Source organism: Phocoena phocoena, chromosome 1 (genome assembly GCF_963924675.1).
Source record: "Phocoena phocoena chromosome 1, mPhoPho1.1, whole genome shotgun sequence".
NCBI lineage: Eukaryota > Metazoa > Chordata > Mammalia > Artiodactyla > Phocoenidae > Phocoena > Phocoena phocoena.
The window spans coordinates 45,894,991-45,917,988 of record NC_089219.1 but is presented as its reverse complement, the minus strand read 5'-3'; the positions used below and the strand labels follow the sequence as shown (position 1 = coordinate 45,917,988).

The following is a 22,998-nucleotide window of genomic DNA, read 5'->3' as shown; positions in this document are numbered from 1 at the left end:
CAATCAGGAATAGGAGGGCCATCCCAGCTGTTTTTGGTACAAAAGCCAGGCAGCTGCTTCTTTCTCAAGCAGCCCCACTGACCTCTCCCTGAGGACGTCATGGCTGCAGTGCAATGGGTTGAGTCATCACACTGCAACCTGTTTGGCCGATGGTCCAGGACAGTCTCTGTGGTCGCTGTCTCACACAGTTTTGTATCCAGGGCAGAAGGGAGAGGAGCACAAGGCAAACACTCGGTGGTGGAACGAAAACCTGGCTGTATCCCGGGGATGGTACCTGAGCATCCTTCTGGGTCTGCGCAGCCCCGTGACGGTGACTCACCTGGGGTGCTGCAGCACCTGCAGCAGGGTGCTGTTGGGAGGCACCCGGTACAGTTCTGACCTGTCGCCATCCTCAAAGTAGACCTGCAGGATGAACGGGAGCAGGAGTCAGATACAAATAAAGGGCTTCAGCAGCACTAGGCATGCTGAGGCCAAGTCTGGGGAAACGTTAAAGACATGCAACTGTTATTAGCTGAATGCCTCCCTTAGAGAGTCGTGGAGTATAAAGCACTCAGTCCTCTCCCACGACACTAAGAAAGATATTACTGGCTCCATTTTCCAAAGACAGGACCAAGGCTCACAGAGGGGAAATAACTTACTGACTAAACCCAGCTAGTAAACAGAGGAGCCAAGACTGAAAGTCCAGGCCTATGAGCCTTCCCTTCCCTAACAATTCTGTGCAACAGCCATTAGGTGTGGGAAAAGAAAGCACTAGTGGCCCAGAGCAGGGGAAGAGAGATGTCCATGCAGGGGACAGCCCTGTGCAGGTGTCAAAGCCCAAGTAGGTTGAGGAAGACATCTGCATAGGAGGGATGCTGGGGGGTGAGGGGTATCAGAGACCGGCCAGTGGAGATAGGCATCCTCATTGCGGACTGGCCAGCTAAGCAGGGTGAGAAGGGCAGCCACTCATGGCAGGAGGTGGCCTGCTGAAGGGAGTGAGGACCCACGCAGGATGAGGAAGAGATTCATGCAGGCTGGTTAAGCAGCGTGGGGTGACAGAGTGCATGTAGGATGAGGAGGGCACTGGGCTGGGGCAGCAGCCTGATGGGGGGGAGTCAGGAATCCAAGTGAGGTGAGGAAGGTTCCCCAAGGGAGAGGGGACACTGGTGGTGACAGGAGGGGGATTAAATACAAATAAATAATATATTAAGAATAATAGAAGTTACTGTTAAAAATATAGAAAGAGATATAGAAAGAGATAGTGTTGGATTAGAACTGGAGATACCAGTGAGAGCTCATACACACACATACACAGCATTGAAGCAGTGAGCACCCTCCTTCCCCTCACCCCTGTACTTATGAATACACCTACTACTTGACTTCTAATATCATTTTCCACCAAAAAGAGCCAGGCCCTCCTTGGGAAAAATGGCTGATTCTAGAGCTAAGGCAAGGAAAGCACAATTTGAGCCTTGAACATCTTGTGACAGAAAGCAAGAAGTGCTCTAAAAATGGAGACAAGTCAAAAGGACACAGAAGCAAATTTGAAGGCATTCCCACTGACTAAATCTGAGAAAATTTGAGCATAACATAACCACAGTCATAGATTATAACTCAATGAATAAAGTAAGAAACCATAAATCCACTGATATAAATGATTATGTTGATGGTTTGATGAATAAGATATCTGTATCATTTCAAAGTACCTCCCTATAAAATACTAATTACAAAGGGGAAAAGAGTAACTTTACAGCAGAGAAGATTGGCAAACCCCTACCTCAATCAGGGGACTAAGGTGAACACCATCAGTAATGGGACATTTGAAATTATGTGCACCTGATGGGATGCAACAAGAATACAGCATTGCTTCTGTGATATTCCAGTCAAATATACATAATCCAGGTCATGGTCACAAGGAAACACACTGATGGACTTTCCACAAAATAACTAGTTTGTAATCTTCAAAAGTGGTAAGATCGGGCTTCCCTGGTGGCACAGTGGTTGAGAGTCTGCCTGCCGATGCAGGGGACATGGGTTCGTGCCCCGGTCCAGGAAGATCCCACATGCCGCGGAGCGGCTGGGCCCGTGAGCCATGGCCGCTGAGCCTGCGCGTCTGGAGTCTGTGCTCCGCGACGGGAGTGGCCACAGCAGTGAGAGGCCTGCGTACCGCAAAAAAAAAAAAAAAGTGGTAAGATCAAGGAAGCTGACGGAAGACTGAGAAAGTCTTCCATAGGGTGAAGGAGACTAAAGGGACATGAGCACTAGATACAATACAATGTGGGATTCCTTTTGCTATAAAGAACATAGCTGGGGATAGGCAGAGGGGGATCAAGACGGCGCAACAGGAGGACGTGGAGCTCACCTCCCCCCACAAACATCGAAAATACATCTACATGTGGAACAATTCTCACAGAAAACTAACTGGAAACTGGCAGAAGATTTCCTATACAACCAAAGCAGCAAGAAAGATCTCCATGTGATTAGATAGGACAGAGGAAAAAAAAGCATCAGGCTGGGACTGGCACCCCTGGGAGTGCTCTGTAAGGAAGAGAAGGTCCACATGGATGGATCCTCACCCTGGGAAGCCCCCTTGACTGCTGGGAAATCCGCTGACACAGATAGAGGGGCTGGAGAAGCCTAGACTCTACTCAAGAGGAATGCGCGTGTGCTGGCTTGCTAACAATCAGGGTGGAGAGAGACCTGCACTTGAGGCTGCTGCCTCGCTGCACTTCCCAATCCAAAGGGGCCAGTGCCTCAGCCACACTCACTCCACACCACAGCCTGGTGTGAGATCACGGCAAAGATTCGGTCTAGCTGCGCAGAGACAGACCAGGGTGCTTGGGGTGTAATCTGAGCACAACAATGGAGACCACTGTCTGTACGCACCAGGGTGGCGGGCCAAACCAAGCAGACACCGTCAGTGCACACACCAAGCGGCACCACAAGAACACACAGCGGCTAAGCACTGAATCTCAGGCAGGCAGATCCTGGGAGAGGACTCAATCTAGCTACAGAGACAGCCTGGAAGGCCTGAGATGTGATTTGGGGTAGCTGCAAAACCCAATGTCAGCATCCGAACAGCGGCAGCAAGTCTAGCTGCAGCAGACATTGTCAGTGCGCACACCGGGCAGTGCCACAAGAACACACAGTGGCTAGGCGCTGAATCTTGGGCACTCAGGCAGGCCCTGGGTGGGAGTATGCAGTGATGGTTTCCCGGTGGGAGCACCCTAGTTCTGCCCACTCCACACTGCACCTTAGCATCAGATCTGGAGTGGCCAGGTGCCGGGAGAGCTCTGCCACAGAGGCAACCCCAGGTCCCAGGTGGCAGCACGGCCACCTCAATTCCTGCAACCACAATGCCCTGACCCCCACTACAGCCTACTCCACACCACAGTCTTGCACTAGATCTGGGACGAACAAAGTGGAGAAAGGGACGTGACCTTGGGCTGCTTCTGAGTGAATCACGGATGCTTACACAGGTAGTGCACAAGTCCTCTGTGAGTACACGGGCCTCACCTGCTTCAGCAACCACCTCCCTTGGGGCAGGGCACACACTCAAGGGCAACAAAGCCTGAACCTGACCGTCATGGCTTCTACTCCAACAACGGAGGAGCAGACCCCGCCCCTGACAGGCCATGGAGCAAAGAGGAGGCCCCACCTCACATCCAACACAGGCTCTGGACACCGCAACACCAATCACACTCCCTATCAAGGGGATAACAGCCAGCACACTCTGATGAAAGACGTGGCCGGCATCCATACCAAAACCAGCCCTCACACCAAAAATATTGGACACACAGCCTATGCAGGGACACTCCTACATAAAAACGCCCTTTTAAGACCACAACAGATAACTGTTTTCCTAAATTCATAGAAACAGTGAAAGTTAAGTAAAATGAAAAACCAGAGGAACCACTCCCAATTAAAAGAACAGGAGAAATCCCCTGAAAGAACAAATAATGAAACAGACCTCACCAGTCTATAAGACCCCAAGTTCAAAAAGGAAGTAATAAAAATGCTGAAGGAGGGGCTTCCCTGGTGGCGCAGTGGTTTGAGAGTCCGCCTGCCGATGCAGGGGACACGGGTTCGTGGCCCGGTCCGGGAAGATCCCACATGCCACGGGGCAGCTGGGCCCATGAGCCATGGCTGCTGAGCCTGCGGGTCCGGAGCCTGTGCTCCGCAACGGGAGAGGCCACAACAGTGAGAAGCCTGCATACCGCAAAAAAAAAAAATGCTAAAGGAATTAAGAAAGATTATCGATAGAAATGCAGATCACTGTAAAAAGGAACTAGAAACTATAAAGACGAACCAATCAAAATTAGACAATTCAATTGCCGAGATAAAAACCGATCTAGAAGTAATGGATAACAGACTAAATGACACAGAAGAACAAATAAGTGATCTGGAAGAGAGAATAATGGAAACTACCCAATCAGAACAGCAGATAGAAAGACAAACAAGAAAAAAAAAAATGAAAGCAACATATGAGATCTATGGGCTAATATAAAGCGTGCCAACCTACACATAATAGAAGTTCCAGAAGGAGGAGAGAGAGAAAAGAGGATCAAAAATGTATTTGGGGGCTTCCCTGGTGGCACAGTGGTTGAGAGTCTGCCTGCCGATGCAGGGGACGCGGGTTTGTGCCCCGGTCCGGGAGGATCCCACATGCCGCGGAGCGGCTGGGCCGTGAGCCATGGCTGCTGAGCCTGCGCGTCTGCAGCCTGTGCTCCACAATGGGAGAGGCCACAACAGTGAGAGGCCCGCGTACCGTAAAAAAAAAAAAAAAAAAACAATAGAAAAGAGCAATAAAAGCAAGAGCTGGCTTTTGAAAAGATAAACAAAATCAGCATACTTCTAGCCAGGCTCAACAAGAAAAGAAAGGACCTAATTAAACAAAATGAGAAATGAAAGAGGAGAAATAACAACTGATACCACAGAACTAGAAAAAATCATAAGAGTTTACTATGAACAGTTATATGCCAACAAATCGGACAACCTAGATGAAATGAACAAGTTCCTAGAAACATACAGCCTGCCAAAACTGAGTCAAGAAGAAACATAATTTGAACAGACCAATCACTAGAAATGAAATAGAATGTTAATTAAAAAATCTCCCTGCAAACACAAGTCTAGGACCAGACAGCTTCATTAGCAAATTCTACCAAACAAACAAAGAACTTACACCTATCCTTCTCAAACTATTTCAAAAACTTTTAGAGGAGGGAAAACTCCCAAATTCATTCTATGAAGCCACCATCACCATGATACCAAAACCAGACAAAGACTGCAAGAAAATTACAGTCCAGTATCTTTGATGAATACAGATGCAAAAATCCTCTACAAAATATTAGCAAACCAAATCCAACAACATAAAAAGGATCATACACCATGATCAAGTTGGATTCATTCCAGGGCCACAAGGATGATTCAACGTATGCAAATCAATGTGATACAGCACACTAACAAAAGGAAGACAAAAACCATGTGATCATCTCAATAGACACCAGAAAAGCATTTAACAAAATTCAACATCCATTCATGATAATGTTCCCTCTATACCTACTCATCAAAGTAGGTACATATCTCAACATGATAAAAGCCATTTATGACAAACTCACAGCCAATGTAATACTCAATGGTGAAAAGCTGAAAGCCTTCCCACTAAATTTTGGAATAAGACAAGGATGCCCACTCTCACCACTTCTATTCAACATAGTATTGGAAGTCTTAGCCACAGCAATCAGATAAGAAAAAGAAAGAAAAGGTATCCAAATTGGAAGGGAAGAGGTAAAACTACTTGCAAATGACATGATACTCTATATAGAGAACCCTAAAGTCTCCACACAAAAACTATTAGAATTAATAAATGAATTCAGCAATGTAGCAGGATACAAGATTAATATACAAAAATCTGTTGCATTTCTTTACACTAACAATGAAATATAAGTTTAAAAAATCCCATTTAAAATCACATCAAAAAATAAAATAGAACACCTAGGAATAAACATAAGCAAGGAGGTGAAAGACCAATATGCTGAAAACTATAAAACACTGATAAAGGAAATTGAAGATTCAAAGAAATGGAAATATATTCCATGCTCTTGGATTGAAAGAATATTGTTAAAATGTCCATGCTACCAAAAGCAATCTACTCATTTAATGCAATCCCTATCAAAATACCCATGACTGGGACTTCCCTGGTGGCTCAGTGGTTAAGACTCTGCACTCTCAATGCAGGGAACCCAGGTTCAAACCCTGGTCAGGGAACTAGATCCCACATGCTTAGTGCAACTAACAGTTCGCGTGCCACAACTAAGAAGCCCGCAAGCTGCAACTAAGGAGCCAGTGAGCCACAACTAAGGAGCCTGCCTGCTGCAACTAAGACCTGGTGCAACCAAATATATATATATATATATATATATATATATATATATATATATATATATATACATATATATATATATACGTATATATATATATATATACACATATATATATATGTGTATATATATATATGTGTGTGTGTGTGTATATATATATATATATATATATATATGTAAAGTGCTAAAATAAGGACCCATGACATTTTTCACAGAACCAGAATAATCCTAAAATTTATATGGAATCACAAAAGACTAAGAATTACCAAAGCAATTCTGAGGAAAAAGAAGAAAGCTGGAGGAGTAACCCTTCCAGATTTCAGTCTATGCCACAGAGCCACAGTAATCAAAACAGCATGCTGGACTTCCCTGGTGGTGCAGTGGTTAAGAATCTGCCTGTTTGGGACTTCCCTGGTGGCACAGAGGTTAAGAATCCACCTGCCAATGCAAGGGACACAGGTTCGAGCCCTGGTCCAGGAAGATCCCACATGCCATGGAGCAACTAAGCCCATGTGCCACAACTACTGAGCCTGCGTGCCACAACTACTGAAGCCTGCATGCCTAGAGCCTGATCTCTGCAAGAAGAGAAGCCACTGCAATGAGAAGCCCATGTACTGCAACAAAGAATAGCCTCGCTCGCCACAACTAGAGAAACCCCACGTGCAGCAACAAAGACCCAATGCAGCCAAAAATAAATAAATAAATAATTTTAAAAATTAAAAAAAAAAAGAATCCGCCTGCCAATGCAGGGGACAAGGGTTCAAGCCCTGGTCCGGGAAGATCCCACATGCCGCAGAGCAACTAAGCCCGTGCACCACAACTACTGAGCCTGCGCTCTAGAGCCTGTGAGCCACACTACTGAGCCCGTGCCACAACTACTGAAGGCTGTGCACCTAGAGCCCATGTTCCGCAACAAGAGAAGCCACTGCAATGAGAAGCCCACGCACTGCAAGGAAGAGTAGCCCCCGCTCAACACACCTAGAGAATGCCTGTGCGCAGCAATGAAGACCCAACACAGCCAAAAATAAAACAAAACAACACAAAAAACAGCATTGTGGGCTTCCCTGGTGGCGCAGTGGTTGAGAGTCTCCCTGCCGATGCAGGGGACACGGGTTCGTGCCCCGGTCCGGGAGGATCCCACATGCCGCGGAGCGGCTGGGCCCGTGAGCCATGGCCGCTGAGCCTGCGCGTCCGGAGCCTGTGCTCCGCAATGGGAGAGGCCACAACAGTGAGAGGCCCGCGTACCGCAAAATAAATAAATAAATAAAAACAGCATTGTACTGGCACAAAAACAGACATAGAGCTTAATGGAACAGAACAGAGAGTCCAGAAATAAACCCACACACCTACAGTCAATTAATCTACAACAAAGGATGCAAGAATATACAATGGAGAAGATAGTTTCTTCAGCAAATAGTGTCGAGGAAAGCTACATGTAAACCAATGAAATTAGAACATTCCCTCACATCATATACAAAAATAAACCCAAAATGGTTTTCAGATCTAAATATAAAACATGACACCATAAAACTCCTAGAAGAGAACACAGGCAAAACATTATCTGACACAAATCGTAGCAATATTTTCTTAAGTCTCCCAAGGCCAAAATATAAAACCAAAAATAAACAAATGGGACCTAATCAAACTTAAAAGCTTTTTCACAGCAAAGGAAACCATCAACAAAATGAAAAGACAACCTATAGAATGGGAGAAAATATCTGCAAATGATACAACTGACAAGGGGTTAATATCCAAAATATACAAACAGCTCATACAGCTCAGTATCAAACCCAATCAAAAACAGGCAGAAGACCCAAATAGACATTTCTCCAAAGAAGACATACAGATGGTCAACAGGGACATGAAAAGATGCTCAACATCGTTAAGTATTAAAGAAATGCAAATCAAAAACCACAATGAGGTATCACCACACCTCAGTCAGAATGCCCATCATTAAAAAGTCTACAAATAGGGCTTCCCTGGTGGTGCGGTGGTTGAGAGTCTGCCTGCCGATGCAGGGGACGCAGGTTCGTGCCCCGGTCCAGGAAGATCTCACATGCAGCGGAGCGGCTGGGCCCGTGATCCATGGCCGCTGATCCTGTGCGTCTGGAGCCTGTGCTCCGCAGCGGGAGATGCCACAACAGTGGGAGGCCCGTGTACCACCAAAAAAAAAAAAAGTCTACAAATAATAAATGCTGGAAAGGGTGTGGAGAAAAGGGAACCCTTCTACACTGTTGGTGGGAATGTAAATTGGTGCAGCCACTATGGAAAACAGCATGGAGGTTCCTTAAAAAACTAAACATAGAGTTACCATATGGTCCAACAATCCCACTCCTGGGCGTATGTTCAGAGAAAACTCTAACTCGAAAAGATACATGCACACCAATGTTCACAGCAGCACTATTTATAATAGCCAAGACTGGAAACAACCCAAGTGCCCATTAACAGATGACTGGCTTAAGAAGATGTGGTATAGTTACACAATGGAGTATTACTCAGCCATTAAAAAGAATAAAATATTGCCTTTTGCAGTAACATGGATGGACCTAGAGAATACTATACTTAATGAAGTAAGTCAGACAAAGGCAAATAGTATATGATATCATTATGTGTATCTAAAATTAATACAAATAAATCTACATACAAAATAGAAAGAGACTCACAGACACAGAAAACAGTCTTATGGTTACCAAAGTGGGGGGTGGGGAGGATAAATTCGGAGTATGGGATTAACAGATACAAACTACTATACATAAAATAGATAAGTAACAAAGATTTACTGTACAGCACATGGAACTATATTCAATATCTTAAAATAACCTATAATGGAAAATAATCTGAAGAAATATAACTGAATCACTGCTGTACACCTGAAGCTAACACAATACTGTAAATCAACTATACTTCAATTAAAAGAGTTTTTTTTTAAATTAGTAGTGTGTGCCAAAAAAAAAACATTACTGGGGGAAAATCTGTGAAAACTGATGGAGTCTGAGGATTAGCTGGTAAGAGTGTGTTAAAGATAATTTCCTGATTTTGATGATTGACTGGAATCATGAAAGAAAATGTACTTTATGCAGGAAATAGACACTTAAGTATTCAGGAGTGATGGGGCATCAGTTGGCATCTTACTCTCAAATAGTTAGAAGATAAATTCTTTGTTCTGTAAAGTTGTGATTTTTTTTTTTAAGTTGCAACAACGGAATGTTATTCAGCCTTGAAAAAGAATAAGATCCTGACCCATGCTCAACATGATGAATCCTAAAGACATTACACCAAGTGAAATAAGCCAGATACAAAAGGATAAATACTGTCTGATTCCACTTATATGAGAGAGAAATTCAGAGACAGAAAGTAGCAGGGTAGATGCTATGGGCTGAGGGGAAGGGAAAATAGGGAGTTATTGATTAAGGGGCACGGAGTTTCAGTTTAAGATGATGAAAACGGAGACAGATGGTGGTGATGGTTGTACAACAATGTGAATGTACTTAGCGCTATTGAACTGTGCACTTAAAATGGTTAAAATGGTAAATTTTATGTTTTTTATATTTTACCACGATTTTTTTTAAAAAGGCAGTGAAACCTCACTGCACTCCCTGTTCCTCCCCACCCCAATTCCCATAGAGGAACAAAATAAAACTTCTCTTACCTCTAAATTATCAGGGCAGTATTTTTGCTCTAAATCCCAAGAGGGCGTTTCACCAAACATCACCATTAGATGATCAATAAATCTAAGGAGATATAACATGTATTTCTGGGTATCAATAACTCATAATATGTTTTCCTACATCCCATGCCCTGGACACCAATTCACAGAGATATCAAAAATGTATATAAATCATGAAATGCAGGCCTAATCCATTTTGACAGCAGTGCCCAAAATGTGTGTATCACTTGTCCTATTATGACATAGTAATTCTCTTTAAACTGACTCAGGATTAACAACATTCTTATATTCAGCCACATTCTAAGCATCAACCCTATGAAATCACATGTTAAAATCGCCAGACATACGTTTTCTAATAAATATACCCTTCAGTTCTATGCAGGTACTACCTCCAATGATTTCATCTCTCACGAGACAAGTACCAGCGCTTGACAAACACTGTACACAGTGCAGTCTGTCACTGCAAAGCTACTTAGTAAAAGGAGAAATCAGCTATGGAATAGAGAGGTTATACCAACCAGACTGTGTAAAACCCTCTAAAACTATTCTCTTTCCTCCACAACTAAAAATCCACCTGTCCATCCTGCGGAGACAGCAGGGAAGAGCGTGCAAGCATAGCAAAGGGCTCCTGGGGAAGGAAGTACCTGGAGTCCTCGTGAAAAGCAGAGATGAAGTCTGACTGGGCATACTCTGGGTACAGAAAGAGCACAGGCCAGCTCAGTCTTCCCCCATCATCTACACTCAGCCTGGCTCCGTAGAGATTCTCAGAAGTGAGCCCGTTCAGGATGAGCTCACCGAGACCTTCTGAGGCTGAATCTTCATCCTCTCCAGCAGCTTCAGACACTAGCCTGATGTTCCTAGCCTGGGTTAAAAAAAGAAAACACACACCTTATGTGTGGAAGGATGCAAACTCATTTCACTAAAACAAGGAAACCATAACACTGCGAGCTCCCTGAGAGCCAGCTCTACACATGATTCGTCTTTATTATTCCTGAGACTTGTTTAACTCACCTTGACTGGGCATCTACCACATGCTAGTCTCTGTCTAGCACGCTAGACATGAGCTAGACATGGTAATAAGTACAACATAAGGTAAGAAGTAAAACTGTGGAACTGCAGACCATGAATAATTAATTCAGCCTGGGGTCTGGAGGGGACTGGGGGATGCTAGGCCTTGAACAATGACTTTGAAAAGCAGAAAAGTCGGGGGGCAGGGGAGTGGGAAGGGCATTCTACCCCAAGTAACAGCCAAGGAACAGCATGTGCAAAGGTACAGAAAAGATGCAGAGAGGCATGTACGAACATGGCAAACGTTTCCATTTAGCTAGGACATGGGATAATAAAAATAATGCACACATTGACTTAATCTTGATTGTCTCATAGAAACAAGGATAAATCAAAGGTCTGAATAGTAGAGTCACCTCCTATGTACGTTGTGTGGAGTCTCCTAAGGCTAGCACACAAGAGGAAAATGATATGTAATCAAAATTACCTTGATGGTATCTCCTAAATCAGGGGTTGGCAAACTTTCCCTTAAAGGGGCGGATAAGAAATATTTTAGGTTTTGCGGGCCAAATGGTCTCTGTTGATATTACTCAACCCTGCCACTGTAGTGTGAAAACAGCCATTGGTAAGACATACACAAACAGGCAGGGCTGTAAGCCACTGGCTGCAGCTTGCTGACCTCTGCTTTAAACCACTAAAATGTAGTATATACGGCTTTGTTTATATTACTCTTGAGATTAATTCTTAAGTACACTGAAGTCTGAGATGCACAGTTAAAGGAGAGAACCAAAATAGGTCTGTATGCAAATGTCTGGGCATTGCAATATTCTACATTTTAGAAAATGACCAAATCCCTCTGGAGTATTCCCTTCTGTTTAATCTGTTAATGTGTTAACAGATTCTTTGTTGTGCGGAGGAACTAGTGGAGTGCATCTTAGAACTGTGATGTTCTCAAAGTCAACAAGTAATTTAAATAGGCACATAATTTAACTCGGCAAAGAATGAAACCAAGAACCTAACCAAGAACCTACCCTGCAATCTCATAGCCAGTATTACCTCCCCTGAGCAGCCAAGGCTCAAAGTGACTTGTGAAAGCAAGATTTGGATCAGACGACATTCATTTAAAATGCAGTAAAGAGAGGGAAGGGGAGATAGAATTTTGTGTTGTTGTTATAGTTAGAAGAGCTACATCCTAAAAATTCACTTTCTCAGGATGCAGTATAACACGGGCTGAGAGCAAGGACCTGGCTCTGATACATATCAGCTGTGTGAGGTTTCTTCCTATCCCTGAGACTATGTGCTCATCTAGCAAAAACAGGAGCAAGAAGACCTACCCCAGAAGGCTACTGTGAAGATTAGAAAATGCTTAACCAAAAGCTACTAAATTCAGTATATGTTACCTGAAACCAATACATGCATGCAAGTGAGAGAGCTGACTGAACTCAGGTCTGACTTGTCACACTGCTTCACCAAAAGCAGAAAGAAAATGTACAATTAATTCAGGTAAAGCATTCCCAGACACGTTCCCAACAGGCTTCAGGATTAGTGGATTTCACAAGACCAGAAGGGCCTAGAGTTTGAGAACTCACCATGATGGCCTGGAGTAAAGCCTCATTCTGATTCTGCTCCTTCTTTTCTTTCAACTTTGCTTTCCTTATATCCCTCTGTTCAGTTCGCTGAAAATGAAATTCAGATACATCAGCTCTAGAGAACTTGCCTCCACTTGTTACCCCAGCCTGATCCTAAATAGCTATCTCTGGTCTCTATTCAACCCAGGCTCCTGTATATCAAGGGATACCAGTGGCTGGATTCAGTTCAATAAACATTTAAGGAGCACATATCTGGATGCCAGGACCAGTGGCAGCAAAAATGTTAAAATCTACCCAAGGAGCTCATAGTCCAGAGGGGGACAGACATGTAAAAAGGTCTACGTGTTAGCCTGGTGGTATGAACTGAGTGCTATGATACACAGAGAAGGGAGTGACTGATTCTGCCCCATCGAGGAGGTGGGTTTAGACAGAAACCAGATGAAAGAGAGAGGGCATTCTTGGTAGAGGGACTGACATCAGGGCCAATGGGGCATTTAAACTTCTCTGTTATGGCTGGGGTTTAGGAAAACACAATGGAAAAACCCAGGCCAACAACTTATCAGAGGCTCTGCCTTTTGCACAATTACAGTCCATGAGAGAAAAATACCACCAGTCTACTTCATCTGGCAGAAATATAATTTAGATTTCCTTTTCCTGCTAATCTACCCAAAGCCAGGTGATCGTACTCCTACCTACCCTCAGGATTGTGATTAGTAGGGGCCAACTTTTTCTGTAAACGGCAGTAAATATTTTAGGCTTTGCAGACCATGTATGGTCTCTGTGGAACATTATCTAGCGTTGTTTGTTGCTTTGTTTGTTGTTCATAACCCTCTAAAAGTATGAAAAACATTCTTGGTTCATAGAATGTACAAAAACAGAACAAAGGCTGGATTTGGCCTGTGGGTCAGTTTGCTGAGCCCTGCTCTAAAATATAGCACCAACCATCCCTTATCCTCCCCACAAGGGCTAACACAGATCTTTTTCTTATGAACAAAGTCTACCCTTCCAGGAGACAACGGCTGATAATTCTTGGCCATCCTTCTCCAATCCAGTCTGCCAAGAGCTACAAAAATCCTTTCTGCTGTTAGGAAGTTTGATTGTACTACCAAGAGTAATCAAACCCATGGATACCACTACAACTATGTCCAATTCTGCCTTCACAGTTGAGCTACACTGGACCACAGTGTCTGGTCCACATTAGAGAATGATTAAGATGGATGATTAAGGATGACTTGTATTCTGTCCCATGTTGTTTTTCCTCTTGACTTACAAATGCAAGTGCGAGGATGTGGTTTCCCTGCTGTCTCACCTGAAGTTTGGGGTCTTGCAGCCCGCATAAAGCCCACATAACCCCTAGGTCAGAGGAGTCCTGAACTATGAAGTTTGCTGCCCCTTTATATACGTAAAAAAAGTCAACTCTGTTGAGAATTTAAGTGTATAGTTAGATGAGTTTTGACAAATGTATACCCTGAGTACCCAACACTCCAATCAAGATAGAGAACATTCTAGAAAGTTCCCTCATACCTCTTTGCAGTCCATCACCCTCCCATCCCATCACTGATAGGTCTGTTTCTTTTCATTACCAAGTCATATTCCATTGTTTGAATATACCACACTTTGCTTATCTATTCTCCTGTTGATGGACACAAGGGCTGTTTCTGGATTATTATGAATAAAATTGGCCACCAACATTCTTATACAAGTCTTGTTATGAACATGTTTTCATTTCTCTTAGCTAAATACCTAGGAGTAAAATTGCTGAGTCATAGGATAGGAATATAAAACTGACAAACTGATTTCCAAAGTGGTTTATATCCCACTGACAATTTATGAGAGTTCCAGCTCCCTCACATCTCTGCCAATATTGGGTATTGTCAGTCTTGTGAACTGGGATCGCACTGATGTTTAAGTTGCATTCTCCCCCCACATGACTAATGATACTATGTATATTTTTATGTGCTACTGTAAATCTTTTGAGAAGTGTCTGTTTCTTTGCAAAATTAAAAAATTTTTTCATATTGAATAGATTTCTTTATGTATTCTGGATACAAATCCTTTGTTAGATATACAGTTGACCCTTGAACAACACCAGGGTTAATCCATGTATAACTCATAGTCGGCCCTCTGTATCCTCTATTTCTCCACATCCTCAGGTTCAACCAACCATGAACCACCCACATAGTTCTGTGGTATTTACTATTGAAAAATATCCGCATATAAGTGGACGTGTGCAACTCAAACCCCTGTGGTTCAAGGATCTCCCATTCCATGGCTTGCCTTTTAATCTTCTTATTGATGTCTTTTATAGAATAGAAAATTTTCAGTTTTGACCAAGTCCAATTTATCAATAATTTTTTATTTCATGGTTAGTATATATTTAAAAAAATTTTTTTAATTGAGGTGAAATTCACATGACATAAAATTAACCATTTTGAAGTATACAATCCAGTGGCATTTAGTACATTCATTTTATTGTGCAACCATCACCTCTATCTAGTTCCAAGACTTTTCAACACCCTAAAAAGAAATCTCAAGCCCATTAAGCAGTCACTCAACATTTCCCCCTTCCCCCGAACCCTGGCAACCACTAATGTGCTTTCTCTATCTACAGATTTATGTATTTTGGATGTTTCATATACATGGAATCATACAATATGTGTTCTTTTGTATCTGCCTTCTTTCCCTCAGCATGGTATTTTTGAGGTTCGTCTACACTGTAGCATGTATTGGTACTTCATTCCTTTTTACAGTACTTTATTCCTTTTTTTCTACCATCTCTCTACCATGATGGACATTTAGATTGTTTCCATGTTTTGGCCATTATGAATATTGTTGCTATGTTCATTCACGTACAAGTATTTGTTTGAATATTTGGTTTCAATCCTTTTGGGTATATACCTAGGAGTGGAAGTGCTGGGTCATATGGTAATTTTATGGTTAATTTTTTTAGGAACTGTCAAACTGTTTTCCATAGTGGCTGTACCATTTTACATACCCACCAGCAACTTATGAGGGTTTCAATTTCTCCACATCTTCATCATTTGTTATCTTCCTTTAAAAACAAATTAGGGCCATCCTAGTGGGTATGAAATAGTATCTCACTGTGGTTTTGATTTACATTTCCTTAATGACTAATGATGTTGAGCATCTTTCATGTGTTTGTCGGCCATTTTTGTATTATATTTAGTGACATCTAGTCAGATCCTTTGCCCACTTAAATAATTGGGTTGTCTTTTTAATTATTGACATGTTAAGAGTCCGTTATATATTCTAGATAAAAGTCTCTTACAGATATATGATACAAATATTATCTCCCATTCTGTGGGTGGTCTTTTCACTTTCTCAATGGTGTCTTTTGAAGAACAAAAGTTTTTAACCTTTGATGAAGTCCAATTTACCTATTTTTCCTTTTGTTGCTTACGCGTTTTTGTGTCATATCTAAAACAACTGCCTAACCCAAGGTCATGAAGATTTACGCTGATGTTTTCCTCTGAGAGTTTTACAGTTTTAGTTCTTTGAACCATTTCGAGGTAATGTGTGTGTGTGTGTGTGTGTGTGTGTGTGTGAGGTAGGGTCCAAGTTCATCCTTTTGCACGTGGATATCCATTTGTCCCAGAATCATTTGTTGAAAAGACTATTCCTTCCCCATTAAATGGTCTAGGTACCCTTGTCACAAATCATCTATATATAAATGTGAATTTCTGAGCTCTCAATTCTATTATATTGACCTATATGTCTATCTTTACACCAGTACCACAATGTCTTTATTACTATAGCTTTATAGTAAGATTTGAAATTGGGAATTTTGAGTTCTCTAACTTTATTTTTGTTTTTCAGGATTGTTTTGGCTATTCTGGGTCCCTTGAATTTCCACGTGAATATTACAATCAGCTTGTCAATATTCTTCAAATAAACTAAATGAAATTTTGAGGAAGATTACATTGAATTTGTACACCAATTTAGGGAGTACTGTCATCTTAACAATATTAAGATCTGATCCATGAGGGACTTCCCTGGTGGTCCAGTGGTTAAGAATCCACCTTCCAATGCAGGGGATGTGGGTTTGATCCCTGGTCAGAGAACTAAGTTCCCACATGCTGTGGGGCAACTAAGCCCGCGTGCTGCAACTACTGAGCACAAGGGCCACCACTAGAGACCCCACACGCCACAACTAGAGAGAAGCCCACATGCCACAAGGAGCCCATGCACCGCAGCAGAGGATCCCGCATGCTGCAGTGACGATCCCAACAAAGATCCTGCATGCTGCAACTAAGACCTAACGCAGCCAAAAATAAAATAATAAATGTTTTTTTAAAAAGATCTGATCCAAGAATATGGGATGTCTTCCCATTTATTTAGGTTTAATTTCTTTCAACAATGTTTTGTATTTTCAAAGTATAAATTTTATGCTACTTTTGTTAAATTTATTCCTGAATATTTTATTCTTTTTGATGCTATTGTAAATGGAATTTTCTTAATTCCACATTTGGAATGTTCATTAAAAGTGTATAGAATACAGCTGATGGGTGTATTCTGACATATCCTACCAGCTTGGTGAACTAATTTACTAGTTCCAATAGTTTAGTGGATTCTTTAGGATTTTCTATATATAAGCTCATATCATTTACAAATAGAGTTTTACTTCTTCCTCTCCATCATTTCTGAAGGATAAGTTTGCTGGATATAGAATTCTTGGTTGACAGTCTTTTTCTTTCAGCACTTTTCATGTCATCCCACTGCCCTTTGGCTAACATGGTTTCTGATGAGCAATCAGCTATTAATTTTATTGAGGATCTCTTATATATGAAGAGTCACTTCTCTCTTGATGCTTTTAAGATTCTCTTGTCTTTGACTTTTAACAGTTTGATTATGATGTGTCTGGATACAGATTTCTTTAAGTATATCCTACTTGGTGTTTGTTAAGCTTCTTGGGAGAGTAGCTTACTATTTTCCATCAATCTGGGAAGTTTTCAGCTGTTACTTCTTCAAATATTCTTTTGCCCCTTTCTCTCTCTATCCTGGGACTCTCATTATGCCTATGATATGCTTGATGGCATCCCATAAGTCTCTCATCATCTTTCTTTGTTCTTTTTTCTTTCTATTCCTCAGACTGAGTAATCACAATTGACCTATCTTCAAAGTTCTATTCTTGAACCCCTTAGTGAATTTCTCATTTCAGTTGTTAATTTTTCTTTAATGATATTCCCTATTTGGTGAGTGTTGCCATGTATTTTTTAAAGTTCTTTAAACATTGTTTCCTTTCATTTTGTGGACAAAGAATGTCAACTGCCATTTCAGTAAACAAAAGATGTTGTAGTCATAAAGCCATCAGCCACTGTAGCCACCCCTGAGAGCACACCCTGAGGGAATTCAGGATGGAAAAAAGAGAATACTGGCCCTAGATATTTATGGTGCATAGCAAAGGAATAATTTCAATGAGCCCAGACTTTTACATCTTCCCATACATAGAAAAGTGCTAAATTCTTTAACTTGAAATGTGTGTTTCTTTAATTAGTAATCTTTTCATGTTCCACTACATGTGGAACAGTCCCTCAGAGCTATATGAGAGTCTGTATCCCAGGCTTAAGTCCTCAGTAACTCTGCTGAATAAAACATAATTCTCAACTTCTAGATTGTGCTTTTTTCTTTTCAGTTGACAGTTTTGGTGACCACAAAGGGACTCAGGGCAGACTTCTCTGCTTCACCTGATCTCTACAAGGAGCTGCAGTCTTGGTACCAGCAGAGGCCTCTTGTGCCCATCTGCCTCAGAGTCCAAACAAATTTGGGTGAGTCTCTCTTGGTTCTCAGATCTCCCAATTATTGGCTGTGAGTTTTATTCGGTTGTATATAACCAGTATCTGGCTCCCCAGCTGAAAGATACTGGGGGAGCCCAGTTGAAAGATAACAGGAAAAAGTACATCTTGGTTCGAAGACACTGCAAGTTGCTCAGTCAAGAGATACTGAGTGATCTGGACTGTGTGATTGGGTGAGAGGCTGGCCTAATATCTTTTCTAAATGAGGGGCATCAGAAAGCCAGCCTCCAACTTACACCCCAGCCAGGTTTTTGTACATACAAAACTTGTACTTACTTAATTGGTAATTAAAGGAAATCTCACCCTGAAAATGGCCAAGATGAGGTTCTTTTATTGTGTTTGCAGTTAAGTTAGAGAAAGACAGCTTGATAAAACATCTTTGCAGAATTCTGACCTTAAAGAAACAAAAGCCCTTCTAGAGGGAACTTGCATTTCTCTCCCTGTGCCTTTGAGATGAAAACGTTCTACCTGATCTTCTTCAATGTGGTGTGTGTGTGTGTGTGTGTGTGTGTGTGTGTGTGTGTGTGTTTTAATAGCCTGTTCTCTGACATCTGGAAGGTACACATATGGTGTACATTTCACAACCAATCGAACAGACTGGGATTCTGAGCAGTCTTTTGTCTGACTGTGCCAATTCTCAGGGGCTTTTGTCATCTGAACCTTATTTGCGTCAGCCTGTACAACAAAGGCCTTTACTTTCTTATGCTTTTTTGGGAGTACACTTTCTAGATCTTGTATAGGCAGCATCCTTCGCACTCTCCTGTGGGGACGCCTCTTGCATCTTATTGGCTTGAGTCACTATTAGGATATATCTAGTTAATGGCCAGACAATGGATCTTTTAAATTGGAGAAAATTCTAAATTGGTATATTTTTTAGAGAGCTCTCATTATAAACAGCTATTTTATTGGTACCTATGATAAAGCCAAATTAGAAGGTGGAAAATATATATATGTAAAATGGTTAACCTAAGAACTCCTTAGTTTGTTTATTTAATTTATTTAATTTTGGCCACATGGCTTGCAGGATCTTACTTCGCACCCGCGCCCTAGGCGGTGAAAGCGTGGAGTCCTAACCATTGGATCTCCAGGGAATTCCCAGAACTCCTTAGTTTAAAACAAACAAACAAAAAAAACAGTTTGGGAAGCCTTATTTGTGGTCTCTGCTTCCCCTCAGTGGGTCTTACAGATGCCAATAAAAACATTAGGATAATTAATGTTAATTAGGTTGATTAACAGGGAAGTAAGAAAAAAACTGAAAGAAAGTCTAGAGACTTCTTCCCAACAAGGTGGAAATTTTAAAGGGTCTCATCCCAAATGTATAAAGAAATCTTTAGACGGTTATTAAGAAATGGGATAAATAAAATGAACATTAATAGGATTAAAAAGGTTCTGATACAACACTACCTAAGGCTGGATGGGCCAAAGGGACCCTCTATTGGTCCCCAACATTAAAGGGCCCCAAACAAGTCTGTTCTATTTACCCCAGTTTAAAAACTATGTGTCGTGTGTGTGTATGTGTATGTGTATATATATATATATATATATATATATATATATATATTTATTTATTTATTTATTTAAAAGGCTAGAAAAAAAACTACACTGAGATACCTGACCAACTATTACTTGGGGCAACAATTAGGCCAATTAATCAAGTTAAAAGATTGACAAAAAGGCCTGAGTGCCTTGGCTCAATCTCTCACTGGGGACCCCAGAGCCTTTTATACAAAAATAGATTAAATGATTGAGGGATAAAAAGAAAAGAAAGCTTCTGGGACTGTTGTTAAGACCAAGGCTTGTCGATCAGATCCTGATGGAAACTAGTTAAAGGTATAAAAGATGACAGAATAGGGCTTCCCTGGTGGCGTAGTGCTTAAGAATCTGCCTGCCAATGCAGGGGACAAAGGCTCGAGCCCTGGTCCAGGAAGATCCCACATGCCGTGGAGCAACTAAGCCCGTGCGCCACAACTACTGAGCCTGTGCCCGAGAGCCTCAACTACTGAAGCCCGCATGCCTAGAGCCCGTGCTCTGCAACAGGAGAAGACACAGCAATGAGAAGCCAGCGCACCACAACGAAGAGTAGTCCCTGCTCGCTGCAACTAGAGAAAACCCACACGCAGCAACGAAGACCCAACGCAGCCAAAAATAATTAATTTTTTTAAAAAAGTTGACAGAATGGAGATGAAAGTTTATATAAATTGGTATATATTTAAATGGGTTTTATGTAAGATGGTTATATCCCTTTTGCCTAATTATATTGTAGGATAGACATTATGTCTCACTGGGGAATGCTTCCCCTGCCTATTTTAAGACAGTGTATATAAATCTGCCCCTCAGACAATATTAATTAAACATACTAAAAGAAACCAACAACGTTACCTGAGCCCACACTATATGAAATAAAACCTGGGAGTTAATATTCAGGGGCCAATAAAAATAATAATGGAGATTTTTGCTCTGCGTTTACCCTATACACTCAGAAAGAGAGCCTTGGTTGAATGCCTTGTGCAAACTTTTGAAGGCATGATAAATTGAACCCTAAAGTTCTAGAACACAGAACTCTTCATTTTCAGATAGTTGGAAATTTTCTCACTGATATAAAAATGCAAATTAAAGAAAACATAGTTGGGCCAATCAATCTTTTAATATCATTTAGGCAGCAGACTAGTTCTTTAGAGAATTTAAAGCAACTGTCTTTGTGTTGCAAACCTCTACAAATCAGAAATGTAAATACAGCCCACAAACACCTGAGACTGAGCCTAGTTAGCTCAATCAGGTAAAACCTGAAACCAAATGAGACAAAAAGGCTCTTTTAAACTCAATCTGCTGGAAAGGCTCCTTCACTCAAAATCTAACTTATAGCCTCCTTAAGGGATTTATCAAGGACAAATCCACATTTCCACACATAGTATAAGCCTTAATTAACTGAGCAAATAAATTTAACTTATTCCAACTGCTATTTATAAACTAGTAAGTTTATAATACCTGATTCATAACTACAAGTTAAAGCTATGAGATCTCTAGTTTTGTCTGTTCATGTCTGTGTGTACATTATATATACAGGATGTCTCTACCTCCGGAAAATATTATCAAAATTAAGTTTATAAAAGAGCTCATTTAATTGACTTAAAAGTAAGCACTTACAAATTAAATTTTTCTAAATATAATGGAAACTGGCCAGAATGAGTTTCAGGTTCACATGACCTAGGAAATATTCAATATTAAATTGTATCTGGTAATAGAGCTAGCTTAAGCTTGTTGGTTTAATCAATATAGACATAGACGTACCTTAATTTTATTGTACCTAGGTTAACTAAGTTCATGTTATTTCTGTTGCAGAGTTTATCAGCAAGAAAAAATAACTTGGTATTGTTGACTGAAAAAAATGCACAACCTAAAAGTTGAGAATTATGTTTTATTTGGAGGACTTGCTGAGGACTTAAGCCTGGGAGGCAGCCTCTTAAGTCCCGGCTGAGGACTTAAGCCTGGGAGGCAGACAGCTCTAGGAACCGCTCTGAAGAGGTAAGGGAGGAGCCAGGATATATAGTTTCTACATAAAACCAGGTAGTCGGAACATCGAAAGATTACTGTTAAATAAAAACAGACATCTCAAGTTAACGAATTTAACACTTTTCTATGTATGGGAAGAGGCAAGAGTCTGGGCTCACTGAAATCATTCCTTTGATATATATGCTATATCTTAACTATCTAGGGCCAGTATCCTGTTTTTTCCTCCATCCTGAATCCCCTCAGGGTACACAGTCAGGGGCAGCTGCAGTGGCTGATGGCTTGATGGCTGCAACTTCCTCTGTTTACTGATAATGGCAGGTGACATTCTTCACCCGCAGTATGATGATATCTTCATAAGTTATAAAGTAAAGGTAAATGAGACAAGAGTTTACAGGTGAACTCTTAAGAATAATTATGTTTTGGGTATGTCTATCTATAGTTTCTCCTGATTTTTGGTAACTTGAGTTTTGCTAAGTTAAATTAAATGATGAGAATTCACTGACTATCCAAGTCATTTCAAATAAAATACTGGAACATTAATTGCTAAACAGGTCTAAACTTACCTACTTTTGTCTCCTTACAAGAGGGAAACTAAAGATGTCTGGGTTTATTAGACACGTCTTGTACCACATTGAGGAAAGAAATTATGCTATAAGATATATGTTTCTAGAGGTTCTAGAATATTCCCAAATTTGCCAATCAGGAAATGCTAGTATAACAAACAGTTCACAATTACTTGCTGCTTGTCAGTTTTGCTAGAGATTAAGATTTTTAAAGGTTAAAACTGTAATATGTAATTAAAGGCACTAAAAACAACAAGGGAAATGTTTCAGTATGCAAGTAAAGTACGATGTGCGTTTTCAGCAAAAGAAGGTATGAGGAATGGAAATACATTTTAAGGGGAACAAGTGATTTTTTCCTAGAGCTGGCTGTTTCTAGATGGAAAAATAAGGAACAAACTAATATGGATACAGAAAGTTGTGGAAGGTTTGTAGAAAGGAAGCCCTGAAAAAGAAGTTTTGCACATGGTCAGGCTGGGATTAAATTAATGAGGT

General features: G+C 41.1%; 1 protein-coding gene and 1 non-coding gene across 3 annotated transcripts in view; one reads left to right on the top strand and one right to left on the bottom strand.

Annotated features, from left to right (window-relative positions):
* Nucleotides 1-22,998, bottom strand: part of TTC4 (tetratricopeptide repeat domain 4) — a 38,316-nt gene that overhangs the window by 1,844 nt on the left and 13,474 nt on the right. Inside the window, exons 6-9 of one of the 2 annotated variants that reach the window (XM_065886129.1) lie at nt 12,621-12,707; nt 10,671-10,888; nt 10,009-10,090; nt 320-402 (exon numbers count right to left, since the gene is read on the bottom strand). In XM_065886129.1, coding sequence (XP_065742201.1) covers nt 320-402; nt 10,009-10,090; nt 10,671-10,888; nt 12,621-12,707 — 470 coding nt within the window. The remainder of the gene's footprint in view (nt 1-319; nt 403-10,008; nt 10,091-10,670; nt 10,889-12,620; nt 12,708-22,998) is intronic. The other variant, XM_065886137.1, reaches the window with a different exon arrangement.
* On the top strand, nt 6,174-6,246 carry TRNAE-CUC (transfer RNA glutamic acid (anticodon CUC)). The gene has a single exon. It is a non-coding gene; the product is annotated as a tRNA-Glu (tRNA).